The sequence below is a fragment of the Oryzias latipes genome, chromosome 23 (assembly GCF_053564925.1).
Source record: "Oryzias latipes strain Hd-rR chromosome 23, Olatipes_Hd-rR_3.1".
Lineage (NCBI taxonomy): Eukaryota > Metazoa > Chordata > Actinopteri > Beloniformes > Adrianichthyidae > Oryzias > Oryzias latipes.
In genome coordinates this window covers 2520409-2548134 of record NC_136259.1, presented here as the reverse complement: position 1 = coordinate 2548134, position 27726 = coordinate 2520409, and the positions used below count along the sequence as shown (strand labels likewise).

Sequence of the window (27726 nt, the reverse complement as noted above, 5' to 3'; positions counted from 1 at the left end):
TTCAGCTTTTTCCAGCTACGACTTTTGCTCCTTCAAATCCTTGAACTTTTCAAAATATTCCAGGATTTCCAGGATTTTTGAAATCCATGGGGAATCCTTGGTGCAGAAGCTCGCTGGTTCGATTCCCGGCTCTGGCATTTTTCACAAACAGTTCTTGTTGTTTTATTTGTGATCTTCACTGGTGTCCATGGATTACATGAAATCTTTCCACCTTTATCCACCTTTGTCATGGTAGGGAGAACACATCAATGGAAGGGGGGGGTCATCTAAGCACAAGGGGTTAAGTGTCATTTTCGTTCAGTAATACAGCATCCAGCCCTGCATTTTCTTCTGGAAAAGCAGCTCCTGCTAGTAAATGACAATTTTCCTCTGAGAGCTGAGCCTCACGTTACAAACAAAGGTAAAAAGTAATAAATAAATAGATAAGACAATAAATGCTTGACCTGTAGGAGAGCTGTGGGTGGTTGGGTTCTCCGTCCAGGGTTGTAGAGAGGAGCGGCTGCATCTTAAAGGGAGCTTAAGTTAGCGTTGCAGTTCCTTTGAGGCTAGTGCATCCACCATAAGGGATGTCATGAAAATGGAACATACCACTGTTGTGCGTGTGGTAAATGTATTGTGAACTCATAGTAAGGATATTGTACAGACTTATGACGTACCGGAGTATCTGTTGTACGACGGCCTTACGCCTCACTCTAGATGCTGTCAGGCGTGCTTACAGCCCCAACAGCCCCCTACGTAGTGGGCAGGGTTTGCTGGTGGTTGAAAAACATGAAAAATCGTACATCCTGCCTGCGTCTCACCTACTCCACCCTTCTTTGCCCTCATGTGTTGCAGAAGTGTGTTGCTCGCAGCATGCCAGTAGAAAAATGTGCATGAACATTTTCACTCTGCGGGCTCACCGAGCGCTCTACGACTTTGATATTTTCTGCAGGCCACCTGCATGCAGATGCAGTTTTTTCCATTTTTTGTTATCTGCAGACAGCCTGTATCCATCCATAAGGGCAATTTCCAGTCTGACACCACCTTTTTACCCTATATAAATGGTATTGCTCCTCCATCTGATATTTGGGGGTTTTCTTAGGAGGATGTTCATGGTCTTCACCTTTCAGGTGGCTTTAGGCTTCAAAAGTTTATGATCAGAACTTGGAAAAACAGCGTGTTGTCCCCCAAAAACCAACATCTCTTCCGTTCAAAAGTGTTGAACAGATTTTATAAACACAATTAATGGCAACGTTCTTGCCTCTAGAATTTAAGGCGATTTCGTCCAACCATTTGATCTCCAGTCATATGAGCACAGCCTGTAGCATGACATGACCCAACATGACACGAGCACAATGGGCACAGAATGTGACAATTGTGGCAACGCTCTGGGAGAGCTGGGAAAAGAGTATTTTTGTGACTTAAGAGAATCAAATAGCTGTGGGTGTCCGTCTGAGGGTCTCTGGCAATCAACGGAGTCTGTTCAATGAATAACACAGCACCTGCTCACAGCCGGGCCACAGGCGCCACTAATTGCTCTCACTTAGTTTGCAATTAGTCCTACATGCTGTCTAATGTGATTAAGTCACCTCAGATTAAAGAAGCTTTTAGCAAAAGCTTCTCATGGACAACATGTCGGATGGAAGATCTTATGTCTTGGCTCCTTTTCTTACAGTTTGTAGCGAGGCTGGCCTGGAAAGTTTGACTGAGTCACTCATCAGTTTACTTTTCTGATGTAAATCTGCTCAAAACACTACATTGTGGAAGCTTAAGAGTATGGAGCCCGTGACCTGACATGGGTAAAAACAGTAAATAATTTGTTCTCACGAAATAATAATTTACATGATAATTCATTTATAATCACAGATGTGAGCAATACTTGGATTTACAGCAGTTCCTCCACATTTCTGTCTGTGTGTGTCTCATTAAAATGCATGGAAGACACGGAGGATGTTTAAAGATCGGCTCTACAAAAGCATCGGTAATCACGTCTCCATATCTGGTTCATTCACATCCCATTACACTCTGTGCTGCTGCAAAAGCTGCTGCATCCGTGTCTCTGTAACTCACATTAACCCTTGTGTTATCCTAGGCACTTTAACATTGGGAGTGGGGTCATCTAGACCCACCAGACAGTGCTCTGAACCTTTTTTCTTCAATGATTTGTGATCTTCACTGATGTCCATGGATTACATGAAATCTTTCCACCTTTATCCACCTTTGTCATGGTAGGAAGAACACGTCAATGGAAGGGGGGGGGGTCATCTAAGATAGCACAAGGGTTAATTCAAGAAAGGAAAGATAAAAACAAGAATCAAACTAGGTGATCTATTCATTATTGTCTCGATGAAAATAAGAAAGAAAACCATAAAAAGTGTGGGATACCTGTGCTGGCTGCTTCCCCATACCGCAGTGGCTCCTCCGGCACCCGGGCAGCTGGCTGGCAGACGGACAGCCGCTTCGGTATGGGATGTTGTACTTTAGGATCGACCATGAAGAATAATATTCAGGACATGCTAAGGCTGCACAATATGAGGAAAACTCAGGATACGCAATATTGGTGATTAATATTGCGATGACGATATAACTTGCGGTAAATAAACAAAGAGCAAAACAACCAAAAACATATTTCCCCTTTCATTGCAACAGTTTAAAAATTATACTGCAAATGACCCTCGTCGACATAGTAGACAAACATCTAACATAAAAGCTTCATCTGATTGGTCAACAACGGGAAGGAGTCCATCCGATTGGTCAAATGCATAAAGGGATTTACTTGATTCGTTAAATACTTCAAGTTGCCATAAGATCGTGTTAGCACATCTAGAGTAACCATTTATTGCAAGTTTCACTGTCTTTTGCGATATGCATATTGCGATAATGATAAATTTGCGGTATATTCTGCAGGCCTTGGACGTGCTGAGGTAACTTGTCTTTTATTAACACACTCTTTAGCGGTCACTTTACATCCGAAGGCTACATGCTTTCTATATATCCCATCATGCATCTAGACTAATCAACGTGTCACTGTAATTGAGGTGCATCCAAATACAACAGGACAGATGTATGTCAGAATATTACATAGGAAAAGCAGAAAAACATCTGTGTTTATGAATGACTTATTATGACGTAATGTTATTTCGTGGGAACAAGTTTTATTTTATTTTTTTTACCCATGTCAGGTCACGGGCTCCGTATACGAGGGTAGAAAACACAATCTAAATATTTTCTAAGGAGTTAAAGATTTAGCTCCAAACTAAATATTCAGTTAAGAAGTTAAACATTTAATCTGGATTGAAATATTTATCTATAAAAAAATAAAAAGTAATTTGGTTTTTGTCGTCAAATTGGATGAAAAACATCAGGTGCTGCAGATGAAATGAATGGGGATCCAACTCCTCTTTAAGACCTTAGCAACCTGAAAATAAAGCTGGAAGTCATTATGAAAATAAATGGCGATGATGGTTACTGTGTTGCTGGAATCCCAAACCCTCCCTGAGGTTTAATAAAGCCACATGAATGAGGGCATGATACAGTATGGCATGGCAACCCAACACAGCCAAGACTCTGAAGGCTTCCTGGAGCCACGCCAATGTGTTGTGGCAGCTGGACCAAGGATGTTGAAGTGTTCGAACACCAAGATGGTTAGTGAAACCAGACATGAGCAAGTCAAATGTGAGCAGTGCGGCCACCACAATGTTTAAATGTGTGGACGGTTCACTGTCATGCTGTAAACATTGTAAAAAAATAGAACAACTGATGACCAGACCTTTTTACTTTTAACCCTTCAACACAGGAGATGTTACAGGCTTTCCATCATTCTATCTTACCTTGTGAGATGTTCCTACCCATAAGACAATTGATATTTATAGCCATCCAGTTGTCCAGCCCTATCAGATAACCCTACCTATATGAAGAAACGCACCGTTTTTATGTCAGGTTATAAACACGACCGGGTAGGAACGGTTGACTTTACACTGGAACTCAACCAGTCAAGGAATTCATATTCCACGCCGCGCCGCGCTCACAGCATTTGAGTGGCATCGTGGACACGGATCTGTAGCAGAGCGTAAAAACAACTTACGAGTCCCCGAACTTCAGTAGTGAGCTAGCCTAAAAGTTCAGAGCTAAGTATACAAGTCTACCGTTTCATTAGTTGTATTCAACATCAAATAGTAACCACATGATTAAAGACCTTCATGAGATTTATGGGTGGTCCACAAATAAAACACCAAAATTATGAAACAATTTCAGTCTACGCATTTCCAATGAGTGTGGGTAGGAAAATTGCACATGTGGGAAACACCGGCGACATCTAAATACACTCTTTGACACACCGTAACACTTTGACCGTTTACGCGATCAACATGAATCAGCTGATTCTGACGCTGAGAAAAGGGGCTAACACGTTACTAAACACGTTACTAACGAAAAGCTGCTTTTCTCCCATCAGAACCAGCGGATTCGCGTTGATTGTGTAGGCATTGCACAACTAATGCAAGAGTGTTTCATGTGAGCACAAAGCTGCTGTTTTCCACTGCGCTGGCATTTCGTTAACTGAGTTATGGAAGTCAGAAGAATGTAAAGACTGGAGCTAAAGCTCTGGTGTTAGTGGATTACCAAAGTTTTCTCTGCATAGCAGGAGTACAGTCTTTGCTTTAACCTGCCTTTCTCTCCTTTAAAGGCAGCAGGCGGAATGTAAAGCTATAGTCTATTACCATTACTATTATCAACAGTTTTACTACATCCAGAAATGAATCAGTTTCTGTAAAAATTGCACTAAACACTCAGTCCACGATAATGTTTCCTTAAATTCCTTAAGTTAAATGGCACCAGGTAAGTTCCTCTGTCAGTTCAAGTACTATGCTACTAGTACTTTAGGATGTGGGAGGAGCCGACAACAGCATCTGCTGCCGGAATTAAAAAAAGACTGACTTCTGGGGGGTATTCCAGGAAGCATGTTTAAACTATCCTGACTTTAAGCCTGAACTCTGGCTGAAATCCACCTGAACTTGTTTACTCTGGGTATGTCGGTTCCAAAAGACCGGACATGAGTTGGCATAATTACGCTCGACTTGGTAACCCTGGGTTAATGCACGTGCACAGCAGGTACATAAAGACATTCTCAATAGATCGCCGATTTCCGGAGTCACCATGGAAACGCGTGGAGAACCAAAGAGAGAGCAATACTTCAGTGAGACGGAGTCTGAGGTTTTAATGACGGCGTATGAAGATTATACGTCCATCAAAAAAGTAACAAGTTTCTGCTTGTAGTAGAAGAACAGACAAAGTAAACGCACAAGTTTCTGATCTTATTTCCATTTTCCTTGTGACGCATATATATATAACTTATCCAATTTTGCCACCTTAAATGAATTACTTCTGTTGGTAACAAATAATTGAGTTAAATTTAATCAACCTAATTTCTTACGTCTATAAAACTCAATAATTGTTTATACAATAGGGTTGGGCGATGTCCCCTAATTTGGCCGTTGACGATGTTTGCTGTCAACCATCGGGATGGACGATGACATCGTCGGGGGGGGGGGGGGGGGGGGTATTTTTACATTTTTCGTTCTTATATAACTGCTATTCGTTATTTTGCTTTTTTCATTTTATTTCCCAACTAATGGTTAATCCGCGATGATCCAGTATAAACTGAGGGAAGTGACTTTAACAGAAAAAGTAACAAGCAAGATAGAAAAGAAGTGTAGTCGCTCCCGCACTTAATTAGTGAAGTGGACCGGCGGAGCGCGGACTTAAAGCTTTGTGTTTGATGGGGGGGGGGTTACATGAGCGGTATGTGTGGGAGATTTAAGACTGCGATCCGTCCCGCAGCTCTAGGGGTACGAGCTACCGAACTCAGAACCGGGTCTAAACGTGTGTCTGAGCACAGCTCGGATTGTCAGCACACACAGCGGTTTGAGCATCAAAGCAGAAATGTCGCTCAGTCCTTAGAAAACATTCAAACAATCACGTGGATTTGTGTTTCCAGTCGTGTCCCGACTAAATAAAGGCTGATGTTATTCTTACACGTTTACGTGCAGCGCCACCCAAAGCTAATGTTGTTAGCCCGTGTTAGCATACTGCTAATCCTGGCTCCGTTCAGAAAAAGCACTGACCACACGGATTAAAATTCAAATGATGAGCGAACAGGTGTTTGATAATAACCGTGACATTATTAAAAGCACATTTAGAAGATCATCTCGTATTTTACCGAGCTGACATGTCATTATATATAGCCGCTCGGTGCTGTTATCGTTTTGTATTGAATTGTTACATTCAATAAAGTTTGGAAAAAAAGCCGCTCGGCGGAAGTTGTATCCCCTTCCGGTTTTCAAACTGCGCATGTGCGAATACTGCGCATGTGCGAATGATTTATTCCGACCGAAATTGTGACCTTAGTGAACGTTTTTATATTCTGAAAACATTTTTCTGGGCCCATCTACACGGTTGGATTCCAATCCGACCATTGATCCCATCAAGATATTTTGTACACGTAACCGCGGCTTATGGTGTCAACGCGCAACGTGGCGGGGGCGTGGCATCACGATGGTGGTCTCTCCATCGGGATGTCACTCACCCATCACGATGGACGATGATATCGTCCATCGGCACAACCCTATTATACAACTCAAATTTATGTATTTATCCAACTAAATGTCATATTACTCCAATTCAATTAAATGTTTTTTCAATCTTAATTAATTATATTTCTTGATCTCTTATATTTTCTAAGTATGAGCCGGCAGATATGCTCATTTTTATAACAATAAAAAGGACGGGGAAAAAATTCAAATTCATTAAAGAATTCTCTGTCTTTGTCATTACACTGATGTTCGGTAGGGGTGTTATATAAACTCATCATCCTCTCCTTCACTCTCACTCATGGTGCAGAGACATAAGCACAGTAGGACAAAAGAACTCAACAAAACATGGCAAAACACAGTAAAACAGCTAAACAACTAAACACATCTGGTCAAAAACCCACACTTAAACCAAAATCCGTCCAGACAGGCAAAGGGAATGGTATCCCACAATCCCTTGCGGTGCCGACCTAACAGCAGCACCAGAGTTCCACCTACTTAATTGAATTTATTTGAATGAAAGTAAAATAACTGTCTGAAAACTACGTGTTATTTTTAAACTGACTTAACAAACAAATGATTTATCTTAACTGAAGCAAATAATTAAGTTAGATTAAAGTAAAAAAGTTTATCTTTCCAACATCCATACGTGGTCTTATCACCCTCTCATGGTGGAAAAAGTATTATCTGAGCTTCTTCGTCCTTCAACTTCCTTAGCCTCAAACTTACCGTGGGAGCTAGCATAACCTGCTTTCTGGAATCCCCCCCTGCTGAAGTCTCCTCAGACCTTCTAGGTAGCCAATTTTACAAACACAAAGTCATTTAAATATTGTGCTATCTTAGATGACCCCCCCCCCCCTTCCAATGACGTGTTCTCCCTACCATGACAAAGGTGGAAAGAGTTCATGTAATCCATGGACACCAGTGAAGATCACAAACCATTGAAGAAAAAAGGTTCAGAGCACTGTCTAGTGGGTCTAGATGACCCAACTCCTAACGTTAAAGTGCCTAGGTTAGCACAAGGTTAAGTGGCTCTCCTGAATTTAGCAACATGGCAACTCTTAGTCACTCACCTAATGATGCCCGAACTTCAGCTCTACTTTGATTAATTAAGATGTTGACTTAAGATTAATTACTATGATTTTATTTTTAGACTGATTTGGAAAAAAAAATCCAAACCCCCCCTTTTTACAAATGTTGAATGTAAAACAAATAACTCAACAAAATCTAACCTTTTATTATAAGACTGTGTGGGAAATAGCTTTTTTTCTGAAACCTGCCTCTTTGAGGAACTTCACCATTTGGTACTTTTGGACTAAAGTCAACTTTGAAAACACAATCTGGGAGCTTTTTTTTGGTCACTTATCGTATTTTTCAGAATATAAGTTGCGGTTTCTTGCATATTTTGACCAGGGTGCGACTTCTTTTTTTTTTTTTAACTTGTCCTGTCCAACAGCTAGGCAAACAGATGAGAGCTGAGGGCCTCTTGTGTTGGACATATTTTATTCTAACAAGAGGGGTTATTCATCTTCAGACAAACCAAAGGTATGGCTGAATAAACCCCTTTTGTAATTGAGGCCAAACTTTATTAATTTCAATCATGTTTGAAAATCTTTGGTGTTGGACCGGACGGAAAAGGAAAGAGGGGAACAAGAGAGAGGGACGTTAGAGAGAGGGGGGGGTAGGAGGGTGATAATAGGAGGGGAAGGGGGGTAAGACCATGAAGCAGCATAGAGCAGGCAGGTTTACTGGTTGTTTATCGTTACGGTACGGTTCAAATGTAGTACAAAAAGGGCGGGGCCTGTTCACACACACTCAAATATTATCAACACACCTGCTAGCCGCAGAAATGTCCACATGTCAACATGCACACAAAACAGATAGTGTTCACGAACGCATACTTATGCCTTTAAACCAACTAGTGTGAAATCTTTCATTCATTCAATCATGCAAACTATTAGTGCAAAGGTGAGCTAACACCTGTGCTCAGGTGAGTGTTTATGTTCTTCTAAAATGGATGGTGGAATGTGAAAAGAAGGAGGAGGAGCGCCCAGCCACCCCCACACCCATACCCCCGCCGCAGCAGCAGCGGCAGCCGGAATTCCCCCAGCGCCACACGGGAACAGGCAGGGAACAACCGCCCCCCGGGCGACCAAGACCGCCACCCAGGCCAGGGCCAGCAGGACCGCCGCGAGGCCCCCAGAGCCAGAGAGCAGGGAGGCACGGAGGGAAAGAGAGCGCCGCCCCAGCCCAGCCAGGAAAGCAGCCCCCCGCCGCGCCGGAAGAGCCCAACGCAGGGCCCCACCGGAGAGGGACGCCCACAGCCCCAGACGAGCACCCCACCACCACCCAGGAGTTCCGGGCATCCCCCCGCCCCGACCCCAGGTACGAGCCAGGACCCCCCAAGGGAGACCCGCTCCGCACTCCAGGCAGCCACCCACCCGGCCCACGGTTGGTCCAGGTAGGAGCAAGGCAGGGGCCCGCCGCCCCCGCCCAGGAGGGGGGAACCCCGGGGAAAAAAGGGCGGCCCATAAGGGATGTTATAAATATGGCCCGACCAGGCTCGGCCATGTTGGAAGTTTGGCGGGGCCCAGCGCCCAGGGGCAAGGACCAGGACCCACCCCCCAGGGACACGAACACCCCCGGCTCAGGTGTAATATGAACCCCCCCACCGTGCGGAGAGAGCACCGCCGGGCCCAGGGAGCCGGCACCCAAGGGACACGGCCGCCATCGCCAAGGGGCCCACACCCCCCACCAGGGACGGGGTAGGGGACAGATGGACCCAGGTCCCACCTTCCTTGTAAAATGTGTGTGCGTGTATGGGTGTTTGAGAGGGTGTTTGTGTGCATGTGTGTGTGTTTATGTTTGAATGTATATATTGAAGGGGGAGGGGTGTGTGTACTAAGGGGGGTGCAGTTAAAATTGGCGAGTAGGGCACTAAGGGGACATCTCCTGATTACTCACAGTGATGTCCCCTCACCCTCCACACCAAGGGGCCCTAAATGTCTAAGGTGCGGTTAAAATTGGCGGGTAGGGTGCCAGGAGGACATCTGCTGCTTGCTGGCAGTGATGTCCAAGCACCCCCCCTACCAAGGACCCTACGTGTCTAAGGTGCAAATAAAACCGAAAGAGGGGGGGCCCACTCCATACGGCAACCATAGGAGGGGGGCCACTCCCAAGTAGCCCCCCCCCAAGGCGCATCGCAGGCTAAACCCCCCACCCCCTCACCCTAATATGAGGTTATATAAGGAAGGGGGTAAGTTGGGGACAGCTGGTAGACTGTCCCCCGGTGGTCAAACAGCCGTCCCCCAGCCCACCCCCAGCAAAGGGGCCAGGGCCACCCAGCCCAGGGGCCCACCCCCGGAGGCGCCGACACCCCAGGCCCGGCACCACCCACCCCACACAGAGAGAGAGGAGCCAGAAAGCGTCGCCCCCCCCCCCCCCCGGAGCAAGCCCAGGCCCCCCCAGGGTGCGACTTCTATCTGATTTATTAAAAATAATTAGCAACGACCACTAGAGGGTGCTGCAGCTCTGTGTATCAGTATTTGCTACCTATAGCGACACAGAAGAAGAAGCGCCGCTCGGTTTCACGCCGAGCTTGGCGGAATTGTTCCGATGCATCGCAAACAGACAGCAGATCCACAGACGTGTTGGAGACAATGTGACAGTCAACGCAAACCAGTCCCAGACCTTCTGGAGCTGTTTGCAACGGCTGCTGTCATGTCTTATTTTCTTTATTTTTGTTTGTTTCTAAGATTTATTTTGTTTGATTTCATTCACATTTGTGTTATATCTTGTTTAAAAAAACAAAACTTCAGTTAAAAAAAAGAGTTTAGTTGACTTGGTTCCTTATGTTTATCTGAATAAATGTTCTAATATACTATACCTGTTTCATGAAGCTAAACGAGCATCAATGTGTTACATTAGTGAAGCATATGTCCAATCTACTGTTGTCATCAATTCTGTTAGTATGATTCACCTTTTCAAGATAAAATCTGTCTGTTCTTGTTGCCATATTTTATCACAAAGTTCTGCCACTTCTGGTGAGAAATCTGCTTTTCTGTCCATCAATGCTGATAAAAGTTCCAAACAGAAGATTTGAGAAAGTTTTTTTTTTTTTCTAGCTTTGAAACAGCTGATCGTGCACTAACGCTCGTTCTTTGCTTGATTCCTCCTTCCTGTGGATCACTCACCTGAAACTCATTGTTGTTGTCCACACACATGCGTGTTCACAAAGGCTCCTCTCTGCTCCGTGTGCTCCTCTTTCAAATGGGAGCAGAAAGCAGGAGATTCTGTTACTTCCGATGCGGGGAGGACCTTAAACCCCACCGTTTGTTCTGCCACCAGAAATCTAGGCCGCCGCTGCAAAAACAATATAAAAACCAGCCCTCAACAGGAAGTGCAGATCTGGCAACAAAAAGGTGAATGATCGTCGTCGCGACTGTGATTCCCAGAGAAACGAAACCAACAGGGCCGACTTTAGAGCTCAGTGGAGGTCATGAAAACAGATCCTCATGAATCTGTCTGTGCGTCTCAACGAGGCCAAACGACAAACTCATTTCAGGCCGTCAGCCTCTGTCCTGAGCTCAGAGGCTGGACTCAACCCCCCCAGCAGCGTGACGGAACGTTCCGGCTTTCCCCCTCTGAGTTAATTGGAAAGCACTTCTGGCATAGATGGATGTTTTATCACAGGTCAGAGGTCACTTTCAAAAGTGAAGCTGTTGTTTGCTTCCCAAAAACAGAAAAAAAGACACCACTTTGCTAAATGGAGGGGCAGTGAGAGTTGGATTCGCTCTGGAATGGAGCAGTCCAGTTTTCCTGACGACATCTTTGAAGGACTAAAAACAAAAAGAAATGATTTTCATCCCATACTAACTGTACAATCCAAATGGTTTTTTCCAAGATCGTTCATTGCTTTATTTTATTTTTAAACATTTTTTAAAACTGGACAATTCAGTTCAATTAACGACTTGCCTCAGACAGATCATCATCATAGGAATATAAATTCAGTAATTGATTAATATTATTATTATATTTTCCTCCAGTTCATCACAAAAGCTCAGATAACTCAAGATGCTTGTATGAGACTTTTGCATCCGAGGAAGGTGCTACGGGAATTCTTGAAGGGGGGGCGGAGATGAAGAGCACGCTGGCTCCTAAAAACAATTTGACAGCGAGCAACATCTGGTTCCACCGAATCGCTGTAACCGAAGTTTGTGCCCCTGCATGGAGAAAGACATCAGCTGACTCAGAAGTGGGTGGAAAATATCCTGAAACGCTGAGGAAGATAATTGCAGCGAATAATCCGGATGAATGGCTGATAAATAAAACCGGCCTCTTCTGGGAGAATCGACGCTCAAAACACGCCGCTGCCCGATTGACGCGCCGTGCCCGACACTCACATGGCGCCTGACCTGACCTGAATGACGAAGGAGGAAGCTGGTTTTAGGGCACAGTTATAAAGCCCGCTATGCTAGAGTCTATTGTGTTCCAATGTTCCAATGATCTGGAATAAATGTTTTAGAAAGCATCAGAAATGTTTCCGAAGGAGCGAGGATCATGACGGACATTCTTCAGCTGCGAGGGCGGGGTGGAGTGGGGGGCGGTTCTTGGTATTTGCGAATGTGTCTGGGCCCTAACCCCCACGATAGCCTCACAGCAAGAAGGCCCCTGGTTCAAGTCCCGGCTGGGGGACCTGAAACAGAACAACAATGGGGGGCCTTTCTGTGTGGAGTTTGCATGTTCTTCCCGTGCATGCGTGGGTTCTCTCCAGGGTTTCCGGGTTCCTCCCACCATCCAAAAACATGCTTCATTGGTCAATTGGCAACTCTAAATTGTCCCTAGGTGTGAGAGTGAATGGGTGTGTGATTGCGGCCCTGCGACTGACTGGCGACCTGTCCAGGGTGTCCCCTGCCTTCACCCACAAGGGGCCGGGATAGGCTCCAGCAGCCCCGTGACCCCTAAAAGGACAAAACGGTAGAAAATGAATGGATATCGTAAAGCAGCAGTTTCCATCTTATCCGTTTTATCCACACATGGTGAGGATCTAATTGGACAAATTTCTAAACATCCCCCCTAAAATGTATTTCCTCTTCAAACATCAGAAGTCCAGTTTAGTTTCATTTTCCTTGTTCAGTTGCATCGTTGTGTGTTTGCTGGTCTGATAGCCTCTTATTACATCACTGCGAGAGCAAAGTGCTGTTGGCTTTGCGTCATCAGCAGGCTACCACTGAAGAGGCTCATCATTTCTGTGCAGATTATATGTTGCTTGACGGTGAGGCCATTAGGACGGCGGGTCGGCTGTGCGTGGTTGTGGTGGTGGGAGGCAGCGGCGGGGCGCGGGGCAACTGCTGCATGCATTAGCAGATGGCAGCAGGTCTGAGCTCTGATAAGTGATTTTGATTGTCTGAATGGAGAAACAGTCGAGGGTTTTTACATGAGTGTGCGTTCGGAGCAGCAGCTTGATGTGAGGAGCATTGTTCACGACACGTCATGATGCTTTTCATAACATCTCTATTCTATTGAAAATGTCACAACAGTCTGACCAGTAACATGTAAAAATGTAACAATATTTCTTTGTCTCTTTATGTTATGCAGCTTTGGTGGTGAGATTCCTGACAAGACGCTTCATCTGGGAGTACGACCCCACCCTTGGTAAAAGCACATTTTGAACTTTATCCACACATTTTTACCTGACAAGTCCACTCCAACAACACTACAATGTGGACTTTAAAACTGTACAGCTTAAGGTACTAAAAATGACTTAAAAAAAAGATGGATGGACAAATTGAATTCACTTTTATTTGTGTAGTTTAATATTACATCCTTAAACTGGCATCCCTGTCCTTAGACCCTCCTTCGCGGTAAGGAAAAACTCCTTAAAAAAACAGATTTTGGAAAAAACCTCAGGGGTGTCCACATGAAGGAGGGATCCTCCCCCAGGACGGACAGGTGATTTACCAGAACTCTTAGAGAAGAATTAACTTATCTGACTCTACAACTACATATATAAAGTCCAGCAGACGAGCTTCATTCAGACGGAGTTGGGGGGGGGGGGGGGGGGGGTCTGGAATCTGGAAGCAATCCCACTCACCCGGAGGGGAGAGGCAAAGAGGGAGAGTACATGAATCACTGCACCAAACAGAGGCATGGAGAACTAAATGATGAATAATAATCAAGAACGGAGGACAGAACCCCAGTGCACCAAACGCTCCTCCGTTTCTAACTTCTAGCAGCTTCTAACAACTGATTGTTATTGAAATTTAATTCAAATATGTTAATAGTAAGTTTCATGCACTATGGCACATTAAGTGGATGGTATTTATAATAGAAAATCTACATTTTTAGGATATCAATACAATATAGTATTAATCTAAGCGGGGGGAGGGGCCGCCATGGCCCGGTTTATGAAACCATCTTCCCTCTGCGGAGAATCATGTATGATGGATCTAATAAAAATTGTAATTATTCCCCTAAACTCCATTACAGTGGGTTAGGTAGGGGGGCAGTAAGTTAAATAATCTCTGAATACTAACTAGTCTGACAATAATCCTGTCCAAAGAGGAATGTTTTCAGTCTAGCTTTGAATGTAGAAACTGAGTCGGCCTCTCTTCCATGAGCTGGGAGTTTATTCCATAAGACAGGGGCTTGGTGGCTAAACGCTCTACCTCCAACCGTACTTTTACTAATTCTAGGAACCACAAGCAGTCCTGCATTTTGCGAGCGAAGTGTTCTCATTGGATGGTAAGGGACTATGAGGTCCTTAATATAGGACGGGGCCATTCCATGTAAGGCCTTATAGGTTAACAGGAGGATCTTGAACTTGATTCTAGAATCAACTGGGAGCCAGTCAAGTGAAACTAACACAGGAGTGATGTGATCTCTTCTGCTAGTTCCTGCTAACAATCTAGCTGCTGCGTTCTGAACAAGCTGGAGACTTCTTAATAAATAGATGACTGTCAGATAGATTCATGGATGCATGGAGTGAATAGGAGTTTTTTTAATGACTGTGTTCTCAGAATCAGCTCTTCCTGTTGTTGCAGCATAACTAACGGTTTCTCAAAATACATGTTCAAAACAAAATACCTATGAACAGTTGTTGCTGCCTTTATAACCTATCCAAGATGCCCCATTGTAATTCTGGGTTGTTAGCCCAATCATCTGAATCTGGTTGAGAATTTCAGGACCACAATCCAGAATTCCTGCTGCTCTGACTGCAGAGTTCTGGTTCTTGCAGCTTTTAGTTTTTGCCGCCGCGTTTATTTGATCTAACTTGTCATTCTGTTCATGGCGATTTCTTTTTTCTTTCTTCTGAAAAAGCTCAGAGAGTAACTGTTCATTTGATTAACACCACAGATGAGGTTTCTTCTGGACAAATGGAAGTGATTCAGTCCTCTCTAAACGAGTGGCCTTTCCAATCAGCGGCGGCGGCTGAAACCACTCAGCACTGTAAATATAGGACACAAAGACAAAGTGGTTCATTTCCAGGAAGCTTTTTGTTTCCTGCTTGTAAACAGCAGTTAGAAACCGGTCTTTTTCTCTGACATAAACGGCTTTAAATCGGCGGAAACAAACAAATCCTGTGAGAGATTTTTTTTTCTTCAGTTTTCTGGTATTAATTGTCAATCAGACGCTGTTTGCCAAAACTCTTTTGTGCCGAAGTGTCGGGCGTCTTTTGTTCATCATGAAGCAAGTTTTTGGCAAAGAAATCGTTTTTATTAGAAGGTCAGACCAGAGGGGGGGGGGTCGTTGTTATTTTTAATTATTTCCCTCTTGTCACCGTGGCGATGATGTAACCAAGTGTTGCCATAAGCTCCAGCGCCCTGCTGCATGTGCGGCAAGGAAACTCCATCAGGAACGTGTTTTTGGAGTCTAAGGGGGGGGGGGGGGGGGGGGCAACGGCCTCCTTGGTTACCACGAGAACCGGCGCGACGACCAGCAAAGCTCAGCTGGACGGCTGGATGTGAAGAACAGCACAGCTGGTGGCGTCAGAGTCGCCACGAAGAGGTGGAGGCATCATCAAAACCCTATTGAGGGCATGTCAGTCAGGGGGGGGGGGGCGTTAAAAATGCTCTGCCCTCCATCGATCTCACTATGACTCCCAGCAGCTCTCCGTTCACGGCGTGATGACGCGGCGCCGCCTCTGTTTGCCCATAAGGGGGTGGACGCGTTCAGCTCACGCCTCGATGGTCAGACCCATCAGGACCCCGCCGCCATTTTTCATGATTGCTATTGCATAAAAAAGCTTAAAGTTCAGAGGATCCCCCCCCCCAAAAAATGATAAGTGTCAATAAATGTTATCAATCATTTACAGACATTTCAATTCTAAAGTAGTTTCTGTTTCGTTGATTAAAGAACAACTTTGTAGCCCAATAAGAAATACATTGATGATGTCATCAACAAACAATGATTATTATTTTTAAATAAAACAAACATTTTCATTTCTGTGCAGATCAACTGTAAAACCTTTACGATTATATAAGAGCAGCATGTCTGACAAAACAAATGTCACATTTATGTTTTGGATTTTTAGTTTGTTTTATTGAAAAATGGTTTATTTTAAGCAATCAAAGCAAGAACAATTCAATCAGCAGCTATACATTCGTGCAGAGACGTATCAAACTTAAGATAAAAAAAAGCTGTAAAGCTGAGGCTTTATTATATCTATTAGGTTTAAATTTTGTTCATTTTCAGATAAAAATAATGTTGTTTTTTTCTAAACAGCTGTTCCAAAGATCACTCAGACTAAACACATGTTTCTTTGTCTGCTTTGAGCATTTCTTCAACATTATAGTCGTATAAATTGTACATTCAGTGCTTTTGTTGACATTCGTATCAACAGTTCATTTGTTAACTTCATGTGGCCCAAAACCGTCTTTTAAATGTCTGATTACATTAAAGTATCTTATATCTGAACGCTAGATTTCTTTAAACACACCTATGGTAAATCCAAACCTGTGGTAAATGTGTGCAGGGCTGCACGGTGGCGCAGTGGTTAGCCAGTAGACCAGTAGGGTTTGAGACCCGGCGGGAACCTTCCCATGTGGAGATTCCATGTTCTCCTCATGCATGCGTGAGTTTATACTCCGGCTTCCCCCCACAGTCCAAAAACACGCTTCATAGGTTAACTGGTTACTCTAAATCAGAGGTGTCCAAATCCGGGCTTGAGGGCCGGTGTCCAACATGTCCAACAACCTGCCATTGAAGCTCCTTATTGGCTAAACACACCTGATCCAGGTAATCAGTGGCAGATGAGACATGCCTAGTAAACGGTTAAAGCCCCTCCTGCTTGTCCAATGTGAGCAGCACATTTCTTGTTTCCGGGTTAGGGTTATAGGGTCAGAAGAGCCCGCCTTCTTGAACCTGTGTTACATGTGATCGTCGCTTCAGTCTGTATTAGCTGCTAGTTTCCAGCCGTTCTCCTCGCGATTCTCACCGTCGTTGCAGTCATGAGTGCAGGTTCAGGAGTGTCATCCTGCTGGATCAGACGACTGAATGCAGACAGGGATCTGCACCTCTCTGTGGATCTCCACCAGGAGGACCTCAGCTCCTCCGGCTGCCACAGATCAGCAACCTGGAACCGTTTCCAGTTCAGGAGAGGAGAAGGCCGATTTCAGCAGAGCCCCCGTGGAGAGCTGCCTCCTGAAATAGACGTCCCACAAGTCTCAGTGTGAGGCCCTGGGAGAAGCAAACTGCTGCACGTGCCCCCCCCCCCCCCACGGCTCTCTTTGACATTCATTGACGTCACTGGTGTGCAGTTCAACCGCAGGAGCGGTGGGGGGGGGGCACAGCTGGGGGGAGAGCCCGGCAGGTGATCAGCTAGTCTTCATCTTCCTCCATCACTTCAACCTCAACATTTCTCCGTTTTTCAATTCGTTTGGTAAAATTGTTTTTTTTAAGTCCAGCTATGATGGAAGGCAGACAAAAATGCCTAAAATTGAAATCATCAGGATTTGGAGTCACCAGCCACAGAAAAAAAACACAAGTTACTGAAGGATTTGAAAAGTAAACATGAAAAAATGTGACATAAAATTCCTGCAACGAGTGGCGTTTTGTAGGCAGGGGCTGCCCGCCTCCTGACACGCCTTTGTCACGCCATGTCTTTGGAGGTTGTTCTGGGCTCTTTGGATACATTTCCACGTCTCCTCAATTTGTCATCAATTTTCCTCTTCCGGCCACGTCCAGGGAGGTTGGCTACTGTCCCGTGGGTCTTAAACTTCTGAATACCTCCCAGGGGGGTATTCCAGGATTCCAGGAAGCATGTTTAAACTCCCCTGACTTTAACCCTGAACTCTGGCTGAAATCCGCCTGAACTTGCTTACTCTGGGTATGTCGGCTCCAAAAGACCGGGTATGAGTTGGCGTAATTACGCTCGACTTGGTAACCCTGGGTTAATGCTCGTGCACGGAAGGTACATAAAGACATTCTCAATGGATCGCCGATTTCTGGAGTCACCATGGAAACGCGTGGAGAAAAAAAGAAAGCGCTATATTTTAGTGAGACGGAATCTGAGAATTTAATTACGGCGTATGAAGATTATACGCCCATCAAAAAAGTAACACGGCTGCATCATCAGCAAAAGAAAGAGTTTCTGCTTGGAGAAAAGGAACAGACAAAGTAAACACACGAGTTTCTGATCTTATTTCCATTTTCATTGTGACGCATAAATATGTATAACATATCTGATTTTGCCAACTTAAATGAATTACTTCTATTGGTAACAAGTAATTGAGTTAAATTTATTCACGTCTATAAAACTCAATAATTGTTTATACAACTCAAATTTACATATTTATCTAACTAAATGTCACATTACTGCATTAATCTTTTTTCCATCCTAATTAATTATAATTCTTGAACTCTCATATGTCTAAGTTTGAGCCGGCAGATATGCTCATTTTATAGCAATAAAAAGAACGAAACAATATGCACAAAATGCATAAATTCATTTAAGAATATTCCATCATTGTCATTATAACACCAGCTGGTAGTGGTGCTATAAAACTCATCATCCTCTTCCTCCCTCTCACTCATGGTGCAGAGACTTAAGCGTAGTAGGACAAAATAACTAGACAAAACACAGTAAAACAGCTAAACAACTAAACACATTTGGTCAAAAACCCACACTTAAACCCAAATCCGTCCAGACAGGCAAAGGGAATGGTATCCCACAATCCCTTGCGGTGCCGATCTAACAGCAACACCAAAGTTACACCTACTTTATTGAATTAATTTGAATGAAAGTTAAATAAGTGTCTGATAACTACGTGTTATTTTTAAACTGACTTAACAAAAAAAAGTATTTATCTTAACTGAAACAAATAAGTTAGATCAAAGTAAAAAGTTTATCTTTCCAACATCCATATGTGATCTTATCATCCTCTCATGGTGGAAAAAGTATTATCTGAGCTCCTTATCCACTAAATCATCTTCAAATGGACACTCCATGCTGCTTCACCTCTCTGTAAACAAACTAACCTTCAACTAAACCTGCTCCAGACCGGGTTATGTTCAGAGCATGAGTTGCTATGGCAACTTGACCTACCCTGAAACATACCTCCATTTCTGGAACAGAAAGCTGAGGTTATTAACTTCCTTAGCCTCAAACTTATCGTGGGAGCTAGCATAACCTGCTTTCTGGAATATCCCCCTGAACTGCAGTGAGACACAATAACAACGTAAACAACATATTCAGAATTAATTTCAATACAATTGGAACTAATGACATTTTATCAAAAAACAAAAAAAAACATTTTTATTTAATAACATTAAACTTCTTTTCTTATTTATCACAAGTCTAAAATTGCTGTTGGGGTGTAGCTGCTTAAAATGTGCGAGTCAGAATACAGTGGGTGTTAAAAAACACAGGCTGTAGGATGTTTTATCCTTGTTTAAAAAAAATAGAGGACTTAATCAATTCTTAAGACTCTCATATTTAGGTATTTTTCTCTGGTAATTGGAAATATTGTGTTGTAAAATAAACGTGTATTGCTCAAATAAAGTGACATATTTTTAAAGTAGTCTGTATGCTGCTTTAGGTGCTACAATAGTCCAACTATCCTTATTTCTGACTAAAGTGTGTCAATTTTAAAATCCAAGATTGTAAGTAAATTATGAGACACATAAAACTTTCCAGTTTCTCTAAATCAAGCAAATCTGTTTCTTGAAATAAAACCACTCATTCACAAAGAAAACCTCTAAAACATGTCGTGTACAGTAAAAATAAATATGGGGTGAAATGATTAATCCAAAGAAATTCCGATGTTTTCCAGCTCAAACGACACGACATGCTGCTCCGTCTTTCTGAAAGTAGTTTGGCTTTAATCAGATTTGTAAACCAGACCCAAATACTTTTCTCAAGTCCTCGCCGCTGATGGAAGAACGGCTCCCTCTGTCGTCTCTGACTCGCTGTAGAAGTGACCGGGACGGAGGACGAGCAGCTCAGGCGAGACGTTCAGGATCGTCAGGGAGGCCGGAGTGAACGTGTCCACATAAGGACGCCCCCGTTGGAGATGCTGGTCAGGGATTCATGATGAACACCAGCGTCATGTGAGCGTGGAGGAGGCAGGAGGTCGGCTCAGGTGACCTCTGAAGGGAGCAGCCCCGAAAGAATGAAAAAAATCCAAAACCGAGACATTTTGAGGTGTAAACGTTGAATTCCAAGACATCTGAGAGCTTTTTGTGAAATGACTTCTATTCCGTGTGAAAAAAATGAAATGTGGATCCCGGTGGCCACGACTAAAGAGCTGCTGACTGAAATGCAGCGCATTGAAAAAGCAGGACTGCAGGTGTCCTCACCTCCACCGTTCCAGGAGAAAGGCTTCTTTCGCTTTGATTCTCTCAATTTGACCAAACAAAGGCAGAGTTGAACCCGCCTGGCCCCCGTAGCCAACAGGAAACACCTGATTGGGCGGTCGGGTCCTTCATCACAAATGAAGGCCGCATCATGTTTCGCCTCCACACAGTGATCTGATTGACAGCTGTGAAAAAAACTGTCCTCTGTTTCCAGAATCCACGTACCGCCATCAGGCCAACATCGATGACGAAGTCGTCACCATGGAGATTCTGGACACGGCTGGGCAGGTGAGACCAGAACCGCATCGGTCGGTCACACACAAACCTTCTCTGTGGTCGTTTCTTTGGGATTTTAAGCAAAATCCACAAACCCCCTGTGTCGTTTTCCAGGACGTCGTTTCTGCAGGAGGTCATTAGAAATCCCCCTTCCCCTCCCTCTTGCTGAAAGCTCTCTGTTTACATTCTCTCCTGCTAGCTTACAGCCTCTCACAACTCCAACAAAAATTGCCAACATCATCAGATCCGTCCATCCGTCCGGTTCTGATCCAGATTCCAGGAAAACAGAGACCTTCATGGATCTGTTGGTCTGCAGGTGGAGGATCAGAAAGGGGCGGAGCAGGAAGACTTTGGCCCCGCCCAGCGTAATTTCTCCTTCACAGATCTTTTTCAAACTGCATGTTTTCGTCTGCTCCTGATTCACAACAATTTGAAGAAATTGCACTTTCAATCTTTATTTTCTTTATTTCTGTCCTCCAACACATGAAAAACATTTATTTTTAGTCAGTGGGTCTTTAAGAACAGAGAATCCATTCAGGTTCTGCAGTCTCTTCCTTGAACACAGGTGTGTAAAATCACCTGGACAGGTAGCCGGCTCCTCCAGCCTTTTGTCTCAGGACGTCATTGAGTTCTGTGATCAGACGTTCCTCTAATGAGTCCTGCTGGGAATAAATATATATTCCCGAGTCGAGCTCTGATCAGAAGATTGCAGGTTCGGTTGGTGGAGGTGGCATCATGGTGGGGGTTTGGGTGCTGGGCTTTAGCTCCAGTGAAACAGCCTCATTTTCCCTGAAGGACAAACCCACACTCTCAGTTTAGAGGAGTGTTTTTCAGTCAGGGACTATAAAGACTAAAAAGCATTGACCCGGTCAGGAGGAGCTCGTTCATCCAGACAGTTTCACCCTGAGGAGGAAGAAGTATGAAAGATCAGACAGTTGGTGGGGTCCCTTTGGGGTTTTTATCAAGGAAAAGCAGCATTTTGTCTCAAAAGAGGTTAACACTGGTTTAGAGGAAGAGGAGGATGACGATGAGGAAGTTCTGTAGGTCTTTGCTCGCACAAAGAACAAGAGGAAGATGAACAGTGAACATTTTCTCTGTGAGTTTGCAGGAAAATGTTCAGAACAAGTCTCTGAAGTTCCAATAGGAGTGAATGGCAGAGAAGAGGAAGATGAGGAGCCTCTTCCTCCAGCTGAATCCAGAAGGATCCTGAAGATAACCGTGTTAGATGAAGGACGCAGACGTGTTTGTATTTTCTCCTGAAGCAGTGAAAGCTGCACTAAAGAGACACAGATTCATTGAACAAGATGTAAAGTAGAAATAGAAAGTTGTTCATTTTTATTTTCAATTCCTTCTAGAATTGTCAAAAATTCCCCTCATTTGGTTTTATATTTGTGAAAAGTGAATTAAAAAAAATCAGACGAGCTTTGAGTTTTCAGTTTTTTACACATATCCATACAGCGTCATACATTTGACAATTAAAGAATAATAATACATATTTCAGTATGAATGCAGTCTTTAAAGATCCACTTTGACTAAACTTAAGGTTTTAAAATGTCCTTAGTGCTTTTTTCTGATGATAGAAGACATTGACGAAGAGAATTGAGATTAAAATTGCATTTCTTTCTTCAAATTGTCATTTAAGAGCAGATGAAAAGTGCTTTTGGAAAATGATGGTATTAGTGACATCACAAATACAGTGGGCGGGGTCTCGAGCTGCAGATCGTCTTCGTTTTACACGTCTGGATCAGAACTGGATCAGAACTGGACGGCTCCAATGTTGCTCCCCTTTAGCATTAGCTGTGGGGTGACGGGAAGGGGGGCGGGGGTGCACCACGCCAACAGAAACATCTGTGGCCGAGAAAACAACACGGATGTTTGGCTTTCAGCTAAAAAGATCATAATGATAATTATCCGGGAACGTTGTCACAACTCTCAGCTCTTCTCTCTCTTTTATTGGGTTTTTCATAAACTTGACGTCTATTTTTCTGCTTTGAACGTGTTTTTTTTTTCTTGACACGCCATCGTGACGAACAACGACTGAGTCTGCTAAACAAAGTCAGCGGATTTATTCGGTTGTTTTCCTGTCCTCGGCCGAACTGCCTCCTAAGTGAGTTTTTGCCCAACTTCCCGTCTGCCTGCACAGAAGGAAAACAGTCATTTTAACAGGATAATTAAATTGACATATTTAGGTCTGAACATGTCATTTCCCCACAACATCCTAATCTGGTTAACAACTCAGCTCAGAGTTTATGGAACAGACAGAATAGTAGTTTAGTTTTAGCCTCTTTCCAACACATTTTGTTGTGTTTCTGAGCGGATGGAAGGTCCTTTTTTAGGATTTTACTTTTTAAATCAAAATAGCGGTAATTTAGCTTTTATTCCAGCGTCATCCTGAGTAACATGAATTAGAAATGAAGCCATCTTTCTCAAACAAACGAAGTGACGTTTTCTGATGGGGGGAGATTTTAGAAAAAAGGACCTGAGAGCCGCTGAGTCAGCCGCTCCGGCCTCCTGTGGCGACAGTCAGCGGTTGTTGGCGTGGACGTGAGAACCGACGCCGCTCCACACTGACGTTTCCTGCCGCCGCATGTCCTCCTGCAGCAGATAAATGTGCTACAGCTCGGCTCTAAGTGGGCGTTCCGCTGGAGGCTGGCTTCCCCTGCGACACTTCAGCGCCGTCATCATCGCTCTTCCTCACTGCACTGCGGCCGGTTTTCAACACTTCAGCTTTACAAGCAGGACTTCCAGGCTTTTATGGGCGGGGGCTCCAGTTTGAGAAGTTTTTGAGGAGCAACAAGAACAGAAATGCACGTCAGCTTTAATAAAAAACCTTCTGAGAGCTTCAACCATTTAGCTTTTAGCTCAGAAAACAAGTGATCTGCCCCCAGAAAGAACAGAGTCATCATCGCATGTCGTGCTCTTCAAACAACCACAACCTTCAGTTTGTGCTTTGAAAGATGTGAACGCTGCAATGTTAGAGCCTAAAGTCAAAGACACATCTCTGTTCTTGTGTCCTAGTCTGCAGGACGTCAGACGGTCCACAGACTTCTTTGGACTTGTTGTTTTATTTGTAGGTATATTCCAAGTAATCAAGGAAATGTCTAACTATCAGAAAAGAACATTTTCCCATCTCAGGCGTTTGTTTCCATTTATCTTGGATCCTTTTTTTCTAGATGTGGTTCCAGAAACACTTCAACCCTGTTATGGACACTAAGCTGTCTGAATGGAAGCAGAACATTTTATTTGAATACTTTCAATATTTTCACAGGAATCTGATGTCCCCTCTTCTAATCTAACCATCAGTTGTGTAGATTAAAAGCAGTTGTGTGTGAATTAACACTCACATTGTGTGAGTTGGACCAGAATAAACTGTAGGTTCAGAGCAGCAGCTGAATAGACTTAAGAAAATAAGTAACCACAATAATGAATATTAACTATTAAGTTATTTATAAATGGATGCTAACTATCAAATACTCAAATGATTACACGAACAATTAAACCTGAAAACCCAAATAAAATTTATATCGAAAAAAAATTAGTTGGTCAAATTTTATCTTGCAAGGTTTTCAACAACAAAAATACTCTTCCTTTAATGAATCTTACAGTTTTTCAATTTAAACTCATTATACCATATTGGTTCACAAAAAGTCAATAAAAAAATAAAAAAAATTCTCTAAATCAAAACAAAAAAGAAATGAGAAGTCTGTTCCGTCCTGAAGCAGTTCTTTCAGATCCCGGTGACTCAGCGCCTGTTGTCAGTCTCCTACCACGATCGAACGCAGTGTTCAGTTTCTCCTTTGTAACAATCAGGGTTCAAAGGTCATTTTACTGTTGTTCGTGTTCAGACTTCCGTGGGCGGCTCGCCATCACCATACTTCAATTCTCTGCGGTGTGTTCTCACGACGGTGGTGAATCCACACATGCACACAGTCATGCAAGTGCAATACAAAATAAAATATATATAAATACATATACAGTTCAGTCACAGCACTTAAATACTGGCCACGCTAACGGCTAGTTCACACGAATGTTAGCTTGCTAAGCTAACGGCACCTCGTGGCTCATTAGCTCAGTTCTAAGTCAGTCAAGATACTAAAGAAAACTCCAAATAATGTCATTTTGTCTGCAATCATCTTACATATAAAAAACAATATCAAAATAAGTCATATTTTATAATAAAGAAAAAATATCGATTATATATTAATTATTTGACTCACCAAATCCTTTGTCAATGTCAAACAAAAAACGTATTATCTGGGAGGCAATATCTCGAAGATAACTGTCTTTCTTTCCAGGGAAAACATATAAAAGAATGTGGACAACTTGCTCACGTTCTCTTCCAACCTGAAGTCCAGCTCACAGATCACATAACTCACGTATCCCTCCGCCATGTTCTTATGTGCTTCCCAACCTACAGCGCCCTCTACAGGATAGAAAAAACTCCTCTAACAAATCCTAGTAACCTGGGTTACACTAAACTGATTCATTTTCCGCATTCATGACTAAAATGGCTGTGGACCAAGGAGAGGACTCTGGAGGGACCTCACCTGTCCAGGTGGCTTTTGCTGCATGACGGCAAAACCAGAATGAGGCGGAGCTTCTTCCCCTCAGGCCAGTCAACTTTGGAACCAGGGAACACGTAGAACCTGATACAGATCTATACGTCCATTCTAGGGTTGCTGGGGACTATCCCAGCTGCTGAAAGGTGAAGGCGGGACTCCCCCTGGACAGTCCATTACAGGCCCACGCAGAGACAAACCCCCATGACTCCACTGGGAGTCACCAATGAACCCATGAAGCATGTTTCTGGACCATGCAAACCCACACATGTACGAGGAGAACACACAAACTCCACGCAGAAAGACCCCAGCTGGGAGACGTTTTTGTCTTGGAATGTGGGAATTTCTGGCAGAACTCTTCCACAAGTTGGAGGCATAGATGTTAACAGATCACTTTAGCGCTCACAATGTGATTTATTGAAACGAAAGATGATTCCGCTGCACGTCTGCAGGTCAGGAGCAGACTTTACTCCTAAACATCTGCAAAGACGCTGATGCATCTAAAACAATCATCACCTTTCCATTCACCTGTGATGTCATTTCCTTTATTCTCCCCTGCAATGTCAATCGCTTTTAGTCCAAAATGTTGGAATTGGAATAAAGTGACGAATGAACCAAATCTATCAGTTTGTCAGTGTGCTTGGAGAAAAGAACAACTTCCTCCCTTTTCTCTGTTCTGTCACAGGAAGACAACCAGCAGAGGGAGGGCCACATGCGCTGGGGGGACGGATTCATCATCGTTTATGACATCACGGACCGAGGAAGTTTTGAGGACGTGGCTCCACTCCGGAGTCTCCTAGAGGAGGTGAAGAAGCCCAAGAACGTCCCTCTGGTTCTGGTGGGCAACAAGTCCGACTTGGATCACGTGCGTCAGGTCGCCACAGAGGAGGGGGAGCGACTGGCGGCCGAGATGGCGTGCGCCTTCTACGAGTGCTCGGCCTGCGCCGACGAGGGCGGCGCCGTGGCCGAGGCTTTCCACGAGCTATGCAGGGAGGTGCGGCGGCGCAAAGCGGTCCAAGGCAAAGCCAGGCGCCGCAGCTCCACCACCCACGTCAAACAGGCCATCAACAAGATGCTGACCAAGATCAGCAGCTAGGAAAGAGCGGCGCCGGCGGGGAGGACAGTTTTCCCACAGTAGATTCTGACAGCAGGAGACGTGCTGTCAATGTTTTTTTTATTCTGATTATTTCCAAAAAAGAAGTCAAAACGCGTTTTCTTTGTCTTCTTGCAACTTCTGAGAGTTGCAAGAAGACATTTGAAAGTTTTAGCCTGAATTTCTTTTCCAGTTTGGGTCAAAAGACTCTTGACGAAACGATACAGTCGCAGGTGAAGGTGTGAGAAATGATGTTCTCCGCATTTAAGCATTAAAATCAGCCGATAGCTGCAGACAAACACAGATCTAACAGCCTGTTTCTCTAGCCTCACATGGAAAACCATCCGGTTCCTTCTGTCTGTCCGTCACTTCTGTCTGAGGAACCAAACAGGAGGTTAAGGAGGCGCTCATCGCATCTGATGAGCAGATGCTTTTATGATATTTAACCAAGAATGCATCTGTACATGTGTACATATGGTAGTAAACGGCCTAAAGCCCGGCTGTGTCCTACAGCTGGAGTGGACGACGATATAAAAAGAGGCTGTGAGTCTGTAGATGTGGTCTGAGTTTGGCCCAAACAACCGTCTGTGTAATTAAAAGCTGTGCCATCAGGTCTGTCCTCAACTGTTTGATTTCAGTGACATCACACTGTGAAACCCCCTTAACCCTTGTGCTATCCTATGGGGTCCAGATGACATTGACGTGTACAGTTGCGGCACACTTGAGCAGGTTGGTCCACACCAAAGGGTTGGGGGGGTTCTCGTGGATAGTCCTTCATTAGGTTGAAGCTCACCTGAACTCTGATGGGGGGGCCACCTATGGGTCTAAATTCTCCATCCATACATGTTTAAATGCCTTTTGGGGTCACATTGTTGCTGGAGCCTATCCCAGCCACTGTCGGGGAAAAGTGGGTTGCACCCTGGCACAGGTGTCAAACTCCAGGCCTGGAGGGCCAACATGTTTTCCAACCAACCTGCCGTTGAAGCTCCTTATTGGCTGAACACATCTGGTCCAGGTCATCAGCAGCAGATGAGGCAGGAGTTCTGGGAAACCAGCAGGAGGCCGGACCTCCAGGCCTGGAGCACCCTGGACAAGACCAAACAATCACAGGCGTTTACAGCTAAAGGAGTATTCAGGATCCCTGATGAACCTGTGAAGTGTGTTTTTGGATCATGAGAAGAAACCAGAGCGCCCGGAGAAAACCCACACCTGAACACGGAGAACCGGGTGGAATTTGGACCAAACCATTCCCACTACACCACCATGCAGCCTGGGTGTGTACTCATCCACAAGGTAAAGCTACAGTTCAGACCTAGGAAGTGAACTGAAAGGTGGACTTTGCTGGGAAAAAGTTGGAAGATGTCCTCCAATCCCTGAATCCCTTTTGGCGTCACGGTGTTGCTGGAGCCAACCGGGGAAAGCGGGGGACACCCTGAAC

General features: G+C 44.2%; 1 protein-coding gene across 2 annotated transcripts in view; it reads left to right on the top strand.

Annotated features, from left to right (window-relative positions):
• rerg (RAS-like, estrogen-regulated, growth inhibitor) overlaps positions 1–26899 on the top strand; it is a 72452-nt gene extending 45553 nt beyond the window's left edge. For both annotated transcript variants that reach the window (XM_011490862.4, XM_011490863.4), the window contains exons 3-5: positions 13164–13220; positions 20575–20648; positions 25881–26899. In XM_011490862.4, coding sequence (XP_011489164.1) covers positions 13164–13220; positions 20575–20648; positions 25881–26291 — 542 coding nt within the window. In that variant the 3' untranslated portion in view covers positions 26292–26899. The remainder of the gene's footprint in view (positions 1–13163; positions 13221–20574; positions 20649–25880) is intronic.
• Positions 26900–27726: the final 827 nt, after the last annotated feature.